General features: G+C 47.3%; 1 protein-coding gene across 1 annotated transcript; it reads left to right on the forward strand.

Annotated features, from left to right (window-relative positions):
- Window positions 1-10,763: 10,763 nt before the first annotated feature.
- On the forward strand, window positions 10,764-13,662 carry LOC135812481 (endonuclease V-like). The gene is made up of 3 exons (XM_065325837.1): window positions 10,764-10,932; window positions 11,202-11,991; window positions 12,686-13,662. Exons 1-2 carry the CDS (start codon window positions 10,780-10,782, stop codon window positions 11,979-11,981), a joined length of 933 nt encoding a protein of 310 aa, XP_065181909.1. The 5' UTR covers window positions 10,764-10,779; the 3' UTR covers window positions 11,982-11,991; window positions 12,686-13,662.
- Window positions 13,663-14,290: the final 628 nt, after the last annotated feature.

A 14,290-nucleotide genomic window follows, 5' to 3' on the forward strand; every position in this document is an offset into this window, starting at 1 on the left:
GGCTGGCCACAATGCATATTCAAATAAGGCTTTCAAATGCAAGATCACAATGTGAAACAACTTGGAAGAATTAGTATGTATGCGAAGTGTATCGGGGGATGCATGCAGGGCGCGCGATAGTGCGGTAGGCCTTGGCGGATAAAGCGGGATTCACAGAAGCTTTTTTGCGATGCGACACGCGATGCGACAGACGCGAAACCGGGAAAACCCCAAATCGCAGCCATGTCGCACCCCACGCAACTGCCGCAACTGGGCCATCGCAGGCCATCGCAGAAATTGAGCTTGGCTCAACTTTTGCGATGCGATGCGATGCGACAAGCGATTTGGTGTACGATTTTGACCTTTTCTACAGCAAAGTTGTACAAAGGTGCAAGAGTTGCCTATAAATTTGTACAAGTTTTGTCAAACCGCGCGAATATCATGGTGACGTACCCAAATCAGCAAAACTTTGTCGCATCGCTGACTTCTTCTGTGAATGGTGTTTCGCGAGTTCGAATCGCACGCATCCATCGCAGATCGCGTCGCATCGCGTGTCGCATCGCAAAAAAGCTTCTGTGAATCCCGCTTAATGCTCGAAAAGGTGGCAGATTCTGCTTTTTTTGCACCGAAATTGGCAGAACCATACAAACCTTATGGCGGGCAATTCCTCCAATTCTGCTCCATTTCTTTATCCACATACCATACATGCATGAAACTTACCAGAAAAAGTACCGAATTCTGCCAATTTTTCTGCCGGCGTTATCCGCCAAGCCCTATAGTGCGGGTTCGAATCCCAGGTTATGTCTTAAAATAAAATATTTTTTTAAAGAATTTATAATATCCCTATGCTTTTTTTTTGTCTAGGTCATCAAGGCAAAAAAGCATAGGGTAGGGCCGTGAGCTGCCAAGCTCTCTCGTTATTATAAATAAAATTAATAATAATCCACGCAGAGACAACAATTTTATAATACTTGTAGCGAAAAAGAGAACAAATTCTGCTGTCATCGCCACACAACAACAAAGTCATGAAGGTTTACCAAAATCGATATTCTTGTCACAATCATCAGTGGAAAGCCGTGACTGAAGAGTAACCATGCTAAATCAATGATTAAAATACATTCAATAATGTGTTACGAGAACAAAACAAAGTGCTAAAATAGAATGAGGGAAGGTGAGACAATAGAAGTGAAGTGAGAGCTAAGTGCAACAGGGGTGAGGAACTAATTACAACGCTAGAACTGTGTATTGAGACAAACAATCATGCTGTGCACCTACGAAAACAATCTTAACGCAACTACATGTTTCTTCTGCTTACAAAGATCAGGCTTATGCAAACGAATACAAACAGCCTCAAGTACTTTCAACTGACTAGCGTACCGTGCACGACAAAGAACAGAAAAACTAAAATCATCATACACCTGCAGACACTTAGGGTGAGACAACAGATGAAGAAAAACGGCAGACTTCTTACGATCACAATCACCATCCGATTCCTCGTCTCCACCAACCGCAACCTCGTCCTCCGTCTCATCTTCCAACTCGTCCTCAGTGTCGTCCCCCGTGTCATTCTCCTCATCCACACCGATCAGTCCCAGGCTCGCTTCATGTTGCTTAACCTCTGTTCGTTGACTCCTCCTTTGATCTTGATGGTAATTTGTTACCATTGTTGTTGTTGTCATTGTTGTTCCTGTTGTTGTTAACCCTTTGCATGCTGAGCCCCTTTTCTCCAATCCACTGGCCGTACAGCGCACTGACTCTCTTGGTGGAGTATGCACTCACAGCTCGGAACGAAATTTATTCTGATTTTACTCAACCTTGATGGATTTTCATCGTCCTGGGCTCGTTGGAAAGATCAGGACCAAGCGAATCCATCCTGGCAGCTCTCAGCTCCATAGACACATCAGGGCCACATCCAGGTCCTCTCCGAATTACTCCACCGTGCCTCGGAACGGCACAACAACTCAATTTCACATTCTTGTTCGGCTTCTTGCCCAAATTCAACAGATTTTCACAATTCAAACTGCGCTGCAAAGCTCAGATCCAAGCGCTTCATTTGATGTCCATCACGCATGCGCCGTGCCAAAAGGGAAATCTCCTGGCACGCACTGCAACAAAAAGAAGTTATGAACAAAAAAATTCGCGTTCACTCGGGGCCGTGATTTCCGTGTTCATCTTGTCGCCGCTCAATGAATTCTTATCCTATCGCAAAGAACTTTATATCCCCGGAAAGATGAGGTGAAGATCTTTCCAACGGTGTATTGATTGTCGCGATGCGTTTATGTTTGACGAAGTTACGAAAGTTTGTACACTGGTCTATGCACTGCGATACAGCGCGCGAACTTTTTGCGAGTTAACTCGTACGTAGTGGATCAGGTCATGCATAAAGTGCGAGTAACGGAGGCACTATTGCCGACGACGACGGCCACCTAAGAACCCTCGGTCACAGCAATCGTTAGCACAATTGCCGTCGTCGGCAATAGTGCCTCCGTTACCCGTGTCGAGAACCGTGGAGATGGATAATGTGCACATCGTCACCACAACACAATGCACGACAACAGCACAGGAGAGTACGCCACAAGAACATCTGGCTCAAGACCAAAGTGGACGCTGCGATGAGGTGATGCCCCCATCGCCGTCGTTGCCGTTGCCTCCCCCGGAACCGCAACCTGCACCTGTCATCAGCGGTGCTGGGGCTTGGTCTGTGGGGTCGGTGGCACAGGTGAATATGGAAGAGGCAAGCACTGAACATGAACAAGGAGAAAGAAAGCTGAAGGGAACGGAATTCAACAGAGAAAACAACACGATCAACATTCAAAGACCTAGACGTTCAACGGCTAATTATTCAATGAATTATTACAGTACTGGATGTCAAGCACCGGCGAAGACACTGGGAACAGAAGATTTAACAACAACAGGAACAACAACAATGACAACAACAACAATAGTAACAAATTACCATCAAGATCAAAGGAGTAGTCAACGAACAGAGGTTAAGCAACATGAAGCGAGCCTGGGACCGATCGGTGTGGATGAGGAGAATGACACGGGGGACGACACTGAGGACGAGTTGGAAGGTGAGACGGAGGACGAGGTTGCGGTTGGTGAAGACGAGGAATCGGATGGTGATTGTGATCGTAAGAAGTCTGCCGTTTTTCTTCAGCTGTTGTCTCACCCTAAGTGTCTGCAGGTGTATGATGATTTTAGTTTTTCTGTTCTTTGTCGTGCACGGTACGCTAGTCAGTTGAAAGTACTTGAGGCTGTTTGTATTCGTTTGCATAAGCCTGATCTTTGTAAGCAGAAGAAACATGTAGTTGCGTTAAGATTGTTTTCGTAGGTGCACAGCATGATTGTTTGTCTCAATACACAGTTCTAGCGTTGTAATTAGTTCCTCACCCCTGTTGCACTTAGCTCTCACTTCACTTCTATTGTCTCACCTTCCCTCATTCTATTTTAGCACTTTGTTTTGTTCTCGTAACACATTATTGAATGTGAAAAGAATTCGGGTGGACACACCCATTCCCATAGCGCTGCACATCACATCCGAACCAGTTCCGTTATTTTTACAACGTTTCGGCACTTGGCCATCGTCAGGTAATAGCAATGAATACCGTGGAAGCCACACAAGGGCAGTATATACGCAGAGTGTAGCGCCAAAAAAGATGCGAATTATGTCACCTAGTGTGCAGAAGGGGGGGGGGACAGAGAGAGAGAAAAGGCGCAACTAGCACATCACGGAGGAGAAGCAACAGAAGGTAGCGCGCAATGTGCTCTGTGAATGGCGTTACGCAGAGTGTAGCGCCAAAAAATAAAAATGATGCGAGTTATGTCACCTCTATACAGAGGGGGGGGGGGGGAGAGAGAGAAGGTGCAACTGTGCACATCTCGCATCATTTTTATTTTTTGGCGCTACACTCTGCGTAACGCCATTCACAGAGCACAATGCGCGCTACCTTCTGTTGCTTCTCCTCCGTGATGTGCTAGTTGCGCCTTTTCTCTCTCTCTCTGTCCCCCCCCCCTTCTGCACACTAGGTGACATAATTCGCATCTTTTTTGGCGCTACACTCTGCGTATATACTGCTCTTGTGTGGCTTCCACGGTATTCATTGCTATTACCTGACGATGGCCACGTGCCGAAACGTTGTAAAAATAACGGAACTGGTTCGGATGTGATGTGCAGCGCTATGGGAATGGGTGTGTCCACCCGAATTCTTTTCACAGATGAAGCTGCAGGAAGCCTCAGCCCTTCTTCAAACATTATTGAATGTAACAAAGGTTTGCTCCCCACACCGGAGCTCGCGCTATTCCGCCGACTTTACGTGACACTTGACTGACTCACGACTGCCACCCAGAGCACACGAGAAGTCCATCGAACCTTCGACTCGGCAAACCTGCAAGAAAGCACCACTCCCTGCTCAATACACAGTGTTTCGGGGAATTCACCCCTCATCAGTTGAGCTTGAGTAGGCTGAGGAAGATTGTGCCTGAAGAGCACCACTTATATAGTGCTCTCCAGGCACAAACATCACCAGGGATACAAACTTACAAAGACGCTCCGCTTCCAGCGCGATAAACACCTCGTGAACACCAGATAGCAGCGTGAGTCAGTGTCGCTCCTGGACGGTGAGACAAACGTCGAGGACCCTCGGTCATTCGCAACGCTGTCACCTCCAAACCAACTAGTCGCAAGCCCGCGCTGGGCACAACAGTACGAAGTAGTGGTTGCGACTTCGGCGATGATTTGTAAGAAAGGTTTGCTCCCCACACCGGAGCTCGCGCTATTCCGCCGACTTTACGTGACACTTGACTGACTCACGACTGCCACCCAGAGCACACGAGAAGTCCATCGAACCTTCGACTCGGCAAACCTGCAAGAAAGCACCACTCCCTGCTCAATACACAGTGTTTCGGGGAATTCACCCCTCATCAGTTGAGCTTGAGTAGGCTGAGGAAGATTGTGCCTGAAGAGCACCACTTATATAGTGCTCTCCAGGCACAAACATCACCAGGGATACAAACTTACAAAGACGCTCCGCTTCCAGCGCGATAAACACCTCGTGAACACCAGATAGCAGCGTGAGTCAGTGTCGCTCCTGGACGGTGAGACAGACGTCGAGGACCCTCGGTCATTCGCAACGCTGTCACCTCCAAACCAACTAGTCGCAAGCCCGCGCTGGGCACAACAGTACGAAGTAGTGGTTGCGACTTCGGCGATGATTTGTAAGAAAGGTTTGCTCCCCACACCGGAGCTCGCGCTATTCCGCCGACTTTACGTGACACCTGACTGACTCACGACTGCCACCCAGAGCACACGAGAAGTCCATCGAACCTTCGACTCGGCAAACCTGCAAGAAAGCACCACTCCCTGCTCAATACACAGTGTTTCGGGGAATTCACCCCTCATCAGTTGAGCTTGAGTAGGCTGAGGAAGATTGTGCCTGAAGAGCACCACTTATATAGTGCTCTCCAGGCACAAACATCACCAGGGATACAAACTTACAAAGACGCTCCGCTTCCAGCGCGATAAACACCTCGTGAACACCAGATAGCAGCGTGAGTCAGTGTCGCTCCTGGACGGTGAGACAGACGTCGAGGACCCTCGGTCATTCGCAACGCTGTCACCTCCAAACCAACTAGTCGCAAGCCCGCGCTGGGCACAACAGTACGAAGTAGTGGTTGCGACTTCGGCGATGATTTGTAAGAAAGGTTTGCTCCCCACACCGGAGCTCACGCTATTCCGCCGACTTTACGTGACACTTGACTGACTCACGACTGCCACCCAGAGCACACGAGAAGTCCATCGAACCTTCGACTCGGCAAACCTGCAAGAAAGCACCACTCCCTGCTCAATACACAGTGTTTCGGGGAATTCACCCCTCATCAGTTGAGCATGAGTAGGCTGAGGAAGATTGTGCCTGAAGAGCACCACTTATATAGTGCTCTCCAGGCACAAACATCACCAGGGATACAAACTTACAAAGACGCTCCGCTTCCAGCGCGATAAACACCTCGTGAACACCAGATAGCAGCGTGAGTCAGTGTCGCTCCTGGACGGTGAGACAGACGTCGAGGACCCTCGGTCATTCGCAACGCTGTCACCTCCAAACCAACTAGTCGCAAGCCCGCGCTGGGCACAACAGTACGAAGTAGTGGTTGCGACTTCGGAGATGATTTGTGCGACACTGACTCACGCTGCTATCTGGTGTTCACGAGGTGTTTATCGTGCTGGAAGCGGAGCGTCTTTGTAAGTTTGTATCCCTGGTGATGTTTGTGCCTGGAGAGCACTATATAAGTGGTGCTCTTCAGGCACAATCTTCCTCAGCCTACTCAAGCTCAACTGATGAGGGGTGAATTCCCCGAAACACTGTGTATTGAGCAGGGAGTGGTGCTTTCTTGCAGGTTTGCCGAGTCGAAGGTTCGATGGACTTCTCGTGTGCTCTGGGTGGCAGTCGTGAGTCAGTCAAGTGTCACGTAAAGTCGGCGGAATAGCGCGAGCTCCGGTGTGGGGAGCAAACCTTTCTTACAAATCATCGCCGAAGTCGCAACCACTACTTCGTATTATTGAATGTATATTAATCATTGATTCAGCATGGTTACTCTTCAGTCACGGCTTTCCACTGATGATTGTGACAAGAAAATCGATTTTGGTAAACCTTCATGACTTTGTTGTAGTGTGGCGATGACAGCAGAATTTGTTCTCTTTATAGCTATTATAAAATTAATAATCTTGCTCGCGGGCTTCTCAGCGGTCAAAATGATGCTGTAGCTGTGTTCACTGCATGCTGCTGTAGCTGTGTTCACTGCATGCTGCTGTAGCTGTGTTCACTGCATGCTGCTGGCACTAGAAGTACACTGGAAACACGTCAAGCGCAGGTACTAGGTGACTCGACTTTCGTTTGTCATCACTTGGCACTTGGCGGGCCAAGTAACTACGCATTGTCAAGAAGCTGTGACGTCAAACTTCAAAGGCCTATGGGGAACCCACTTATAGTTATACTTGTTATACAGCACGCGGCTACCACGCGTTGGTACATCTTATACAAAGCACCTTACGTAGAAACGAGAGTAGCTGTAACGTCACTCTCTTTATTCTCGTGAGATATGTACTTGTTTTGAAGTTTGTTTGGTTTATTTGAATTCGCACAGTAACCGTGTACTTCAGCTATTCTCTCCTCCCTCTTCTGAATTTGACTCCCCGCTGGCCTTCTCTCCTCCCATCCCCTTACATTGTATTGGGCCTCCGCAGCTTAACCCCCCCCCCCCCTCGACCACCACCCCACGCACACACTACATTGTCACATACTGTGACATAGCACAACTCAACCATTCGCTACCCTGTTAGTGAGCACTCCTGCTCGTTTGGTCTCGCGAATCCAAATAAAATCGATCACGTCAAACTTGAACGGCCTGTGGGGAACCCACTTATACTAGCTATAGCTAGTTAGCGCGCATGCATGCGTGTACCGCTAATCCACGGCTGCATAGCCAGCGCCCTGGAACCGCTAGACGTGCGACCACATGTCCACGACAGTAGTAGTAGGGTATAAAAAGCTAGTCATTTCACGGTCACTGTCATTTTGCAAGACATTCTAGACGAAGACGCTTCGAGTTTTGTGTCTCGTGGCTCTGGTGGCATGTCATTGAGGTTGCCTGAACTGGTTCAATTTTTGTTTGGTCCATCTGAATCAAACGTTATCAAAATCCTCAGTGGTAGTATTCAGACGATTTCGGGTTCTGCGGTTCTTCCCTAGAACTGTGAGCGATCTTACTGGTGGGCTCAACTGAACCGTGCACAACTCCTCTCTCAGCTGAAGTTTCAAACATGGCGGCAAAGGAGCCTCGTGTTTCTGGCAAACAGATGGAGCAGTGGTCAAGGTACGTTATGCATAAGTATGATCACTTGTTCTACAGAAAACCAAATCTCTGCTACAGTCATGTATTTATAGGAGTCAGGCTTTGTATGAAAGGAAGCTTTCAAGGTGAGGTTAGATTGGCAATGATCTTACCTGATTTGAATTTCCTATTTTCTATCCATTTACTATTCATCCGATCTATTTTACAAGTAATTTTACATCCCAAATCAAATAGGCAAGTATGCACATAGCCAGCAATCGCAGGTTATCACCTAGATATAATACAAAGGCGCACAATGAAAACCTTGGCAAATTTATTCCGTTGTGACTCCGAGTTTCATGGCTGAACCAATCATCAGACAACGATAATGGAATAGGAGGCAGCCCCTGTACGTCGATGTGCGGTCCTGTCACCCACCGCAGGTGCTGAGACAAATACCCATTGGCATCAACAAGAGGCTGCAACGGATCTCATGCAATGAGGAAGTGTTCAACGATGCTAAAACGTTATACGAGGACGCACTGGCCTCAAGTGGCCACCCGAAAACCATGACATACAAGGATGAACCGAGCAACAAGAAGAAAAAAGCGAAGAAAGGGCGCAGCCGCGACGTCATCTGGTTTAACCCGCCGTACAGTACCACGGTCAAAACCAACGTTGGCGCAAAGTTTCTATACCTCGTCAAGAAACACTTCCCTGAAGGTTCGGCGCTACACAAGGTGTTTAACAAGAACACAACAAAAGTAAGCTACAGCTGTATGAAGAACGTAGCGTCGATTATCAAAGGGCACAATGCTGCAAAACTTCACTCGCGACCGCCAGTTGTGCCATGCAATTGTCGGGTCAAGGCGTCGTGCCCCCTCAACGGTGACTGCCAGTCTTCCGACGTCGTGTACGAGGCGCATGTAGCATCCAACGAAGTCAAGACCTACGTCGGCATGACTGCTACCACATTCAAGCAGCGCTACAACAAACACACTTCGGACTTCCGCCATGAAAAGTATGCCGCATCGACTAAGTTGTCCAAGCACATCTGGGATCTGAAAAACGAGAACCGCGGATTCGACATCAGATGGGAGATCAAGGATAGAGCACCTTCGTACAGTAACATCAGAAAGAAGTGTGGCCTATGCTTAACCGAAAAGTTCCACATCCTGAAAGCTTCAAAAGCTGCCTCCCTAAACAAGAGAAGTGAGCTGGTATCTAAATGCCCTCACCAGCGCAAGTTTCTGCTGGCCACCCCTATTACATAGACAGCTATGACCGCTGCGGGTTTTTTGACGCGTGATTGCAGGAGTTTGTGTGCGCTTAGACTTGTCATACGAACGCAGATGCCTGTGTATACGTGTGGACATGTGTCTACAGGTGTGTGTATATGCGTGTGTGCGTGTGTTTGTGCGTGTGCGAGTTAGGGTGTTGTGGGTGGGTGGGTGTCCTGTGTGTGCGTGCGCCCGTGTGCAAGTTAGGGTGTTGTGGGTGGGTGTATGTGTGTGTTAGTGTGTGCGTGTATGTGTGTATATGTGTGTGCGTGTTAGTATGTGTGTGTGTGTGTGGTGTATGAGCGAGATTAAGCGCGTACTTGTTAGTGCTAGACCTGCGCCTACTGCATCTGCCTCTGAAATAGCCCGTCCCTGTATACATTCACGCGATTACTCCTCTCGCTATCGTATTATCACACCTCTCTCCACTTAGATATACCAGCGCTGCCTCCTATTCCATTATCGTTGTCTGATGATTGGTTCAGCCATGAAACTCGGAGTCACAACGGAATAAATTTGCCAAGGTTTTCATTGTGTGCCTTTGTGTACGCCGCTCTGCCTGAATCAGGCATTGAGCACTCTTGCAGAACCAAAGCATATTGCCTCTGTGCACCTAGATATAATAATAATCTGCATAACGGTAAAAGTAACTTAGTTTAGAATGGAACGTTTGCTCAGCGTCACCCTTTTAACCAGGCCGTAACGGGGTCGGCCAAAGGAATCCTAGAGAAAGAGAATCTTCCTCTCCACTGCTCAACCAGGATGCCGACATAGGTCCGAAAACAGACAACTAAAAGGTACGCAAGAAAACTTTACGGCCACGGCTGCGCAGACTTTGGCCCACTAATATTTTAACATACATTCAAAATTTATGAGGAGCACACAAAAAATCTCCATTGAAACCTAGGCAACCTGCGCAGTTCCAAACTGGAAAGAAGAAACACTGGTGGTAGGAATTCACATCGGCACAGTGAACCAGTTCCAGTCTTCTATATCGAAGTTTACCGCACCTAGTGTAATCCAGCGAAAACAACACAGCGTCAACCGAATTTTGCCTTTGTTTCATGAGCGCCAAAGACAGAAGTAATCTGTGCCAGAGGATTGTGCTCTTATGGAGGTACCTATGTATACATATATACATACATAAATACAAACATACATACAAACATACTTTAGTACATACATACATACTTGCATACATACATGTACATCGTGATCTTGATCCTGCTGCCAAGGTTCGCTACATACACACATGCATACAAGAAACAGACCCACATGCATGTACACCCACTCTAATGTTGTAACCCATCCAACCCGTGATACAAGTGCTGTTTTTTCTTCGTCATTTCTTCCATTTGGTTTCTATATGTCTGGTTCACACAGGATTCAGCGGAATATCCGATGTAGTATCATCGAAGAGGATCGATTCGGTCGCCAAGGAGCAACCCTGAGGTCGTCAATTAACATCATTGGTGGACTTGATATTTCGTACAGCAGCAACGACAACCAGACGGCCGTGGCTGCGCTATCGCTATATAACTACGGTACCATGCAACACATGCATACATTTAAGATTCCCGTCAAAATAACCGTACCATACAAATCCGGCTTTTTGGCGTATCGAGAAGTCGAGCATTATGTCACGTTGCTGGAGACACTTAAGAAGGAACACCCCCGGTGGAAGCCACAGATGCTTTTGGTGGATGGCAATGGAATTTTGCACCACAGAGGCTGTGGCTCAGCCAGCCATCTAGGAGTTGTGGCTGACGTGCCCACCATTGGTGTAGCCAAAAAACTTCTTATTCCAGCGGTTCAAGCCCGAAGTGAGCGACAATTCCGAGAAGTAAGTGAAGACTTCTCTATGTTCTTGCCCTGGAACATTCGTTAGGAATACTCGCATCTACTTCTTTATCTTTGCCGTGATGATGCCCATTTCGCACAGTATTGGCTGTAATTCAATATTATTCCTGTCGTGCAACTGAGCGAAATTTTCGTAGATGGAGGGGATAGCAAGTGAAAAGTACTTAGCTTAGGGTTTGGTCCCAGTGATAATCATCTGTCCCTGTTGAAAGTTTAACACTTGCGTGTTTTTGACCCTTTTGGCATCCGCAGGACAATATCAAACACCTTTGCCAAAACAGAGGCACGGCTCCAGTGATTGGAAAGGGCAAGACCGGCATCATTGGAGTAGCCAGCGTCAACAAAGGTGGATCAACACCCGTCTATATTTCAGTGGGCCACAGAGTGTCTCTGAATACTGCAGTTAGAATAGTCCAGCAGTGCTATCGAGGCAATTGTAGAATTCCAGCTCCTATAGACAGTGCTGATCAAGAATCCCGGCAACAGATTGGTGCAAGAACGAGAGATACTCGCCCGCGTGTGAACGCCAAGCCTAGAGATCGCAACAGTTACGACGGAGCAGTGCAGCAGGTCGACATGGACACGTCTGGCGGCAAGGATTCCACGACTTCCACCACACATGACGTTCAGCAGGAGACTCCGAATACAGCTCCACTGAAGGCACAGCCATCAGATAACGCCCAAGGGACTCCTGGTTTCCCTGCTCGTCTACGTGGCAAAGCAGCTCACACCTCCCCAGACGACGAGGGCTTCACCTCGGCTACTGGAAAACATACATTGAAGCCCAAGCCATCAGCTAACGCCCAAGGGACTCCTGGTTTCCCTGCTCGTCTACGTGGCAAAGCAGCTCACACCTCCTCAGACGACGAGGGCTTCACCTCGGCTACTGGAAAACATACATTCAAACCCAAGGCATCCCCGTCAGTGCAACACATCACCCGATCCACAGGTAACATGGGCTACCGAAGCATCAGCCACCAAGAGGGAGAGGCATTTGGAACGCATTGCAGCTACCCGCAGAGGAAGCCCTAGTGCAATCAAGGTAATTAATGGCTTAAGTTGTGTTTGCACTCTCATTACTCACCATTATGTATCATACAAGTTGCCAACTATACCAACAGGACACCCGTGGAAACCCTAATGAAATCCCATTTCATCCTAGCTCACAGCCCTCTAATTACTCCCTTTTATCGAACATCCACATAAATCCTAGCATCACATCAGAGTCTGTCACACGATAAACTGCTGGAACTGTAAAGATAGGATTCATTAGTTCATGCAGCTTTCGACATAAGATACACCACATCACTACCCCTCTCGAGGAACGCACTGGGAAATCCTGCGCGGTTACGTAGATACATTCTACGTAGATCGAAGTCAGAGCACGTCGAGAAACGCATCTTCTAGCTTGTATATACCGATCTTAAGACGAACCTGTCTCATACATGTACTGGCCTCTAGTGCGTCGCCAAAGACAGTAAGAGCCTGAGGGGGCATACTGGTGTTCGAGGATGTATTGCTTTTCGAAGAAACTCAATTTCCATTGAATGTGTGAATTGTGAACTGTAATGTCTGGCCCAATACAACATGTACATCGTTGATGTTGAAATATTTCGCAGCGTGTATAATAATCACCTGTGGTTCACATGGTGTAGCCTCGTGCTCTCGAGTGTCCCTGGGTATCACTGACCATGCTGGTAATGTTTTCCTTTGGTCATTTCTATTCTCTGCTTCAGCAAAAACTGGATGCTGCCACCCGGGATTCGTCTTCGAACAGCGACCCTGATGAGGTTCCTGTCGCTATGGGCAAGCGGAAGGCTACCTATAAGCAACGCCAACCAGGGATAACCTTGATGATTATGTTCTTCTACACTTTGTCATGTGAGATTGTCAACTCGCTTGCTAGCCTTCCTACTTTGTTGTATCCCATTTATTTTAGCATTCCTGATGTGTGTCCATACCCCTGCTTGATGATTTAACTCCAGTTACTTTCATTGGCTACCTTTAATTCCGTAAACTCCACTGATGATAGGGACAGAAGATATATTTCTCGCCGGCCGAGAGGAGGGAGTGAGGTTAGAAATGATTTCTCGCGCAACAAAATTATTTTTCTTCCGAATATGGAATCTGGTGTTTTCTCTTTTTGTTGCTGTTCTTTTTGCCTGACTTCTTCAGTCAGTTTTTTATGTCTCACCAGTGTCCCCACCCTCCCACGTTTCATGTCTGCCCGTCTTTTTCCCTTTCTTTCTTGGCTGTAGATATGTTGTGCCAGTTTAATGCTGCCATATTACCACTTGGGGTTATACACCCGGTCTTTTCCCTCATTCGTGCGTTCGTCGGCGCGAGGGTTTTTTCCCGGCTGGCTCGGTCCAGAGAAATTAATCTGACGGTCCCAAGTGGTGCAATGCAATCACTTTTCCTCCTGGGGTCTGTCTCCCTGTTGTTGCTCCTAGTTTCGTCTGCATTCCGGTTCACATCTGGCTACGGCCTACTACCCTCACTCTGTGTGCTCCTGCCTCTGTGGTCTGGGTCCATGTCCTTATGTCGGTGTATGTGGAGCGAGAACATCGGTTCTGGATTATAATATTCCTGTTACATTACTCCTAGGATAAACATACATATCGAACAGGAAACTTACCTGTGGTTGCGTGATGTATGCAGCCTTCATTTTATTTACAGCTCTATTAAAGTTATTAACTCCTCGAGGGTTGTTAAAACCGAAAATGAATAGAAAATATGAAGTTAAAATCAGGTTCCAGATCCGTGATTGTCTCAAGTCGCCTTGTATGCTTTCGTACATGTCTAGTCTTACCCTTACAATTGGTAGAGGTTTGGTTTTCTGTAGAACAAGAGGTCAAACCGACATGTATGCATAACCGTACCTTGACCAGCGCTTTATCTGTTTGCCACAAATATGGCGCTTGTTTGACGCCTTGCTTGAAACTTCGGCTGTTGGAGGAATTTTGCACACCTTAGTTGATCTCACCAGTACAGACTGTATATTGCCGAAATCCATAGTCTATTGCCAGTGAAAAGCACTAATTATTCCAGAGAACAATGTCTTAGAACTCAGCCATCTGAATTCTCCACCGAGCAATAAAACGCGTTACATGTATACATTGTTTGTTTGTTTGAAGTTTTATTTTACATCGCAAACCAAACGGGCATTGATGCCCAATATTATGATGGCGATAGAATAAAAAGTGTGGCTCGATAAAGCTGCACTTGAGAAAATGAGAAAATAGTCAATAGGAAGTATTTGTACCGGTAATTACAAGTCAAAATCGAACGAATAACAATCAGAGAGATATAGCAAGATGAGGTCCTATGCCAGAGGGAGG

This window comes from Sycon ciliatum, chromosome 3, assembly GCF_964019385.1.
Source record: "Sycon ciliatum chromosome 3, ocSycCili1.1, whole genome shotgun sequence".
Classification (NCBI taxonomy): domain Eukaryota; kingdom Metazoa; phylum Porifera; class Calcarea; order Leucosolenida; family Sycettidae; genus Sycon; species Sycon ciliatum.

Excerpts from the sequence above, each read along its gene's own strand:
- LOC135812481 (XM_065325837.1), top strand. The coding sequence starts at position 10,780 with ATGCTTTTGGTGGATGGCAATGGAATTTTGCACCACAGAGGCTGTGGC. Across the intron at positions 10,933-11,201 it reads GTGAGCGACAATTCCGAGAA|GACAATATCAAACACCTTTG; the intron begins GTAAGTGAAGAC and ends TGGCATCCGCAG.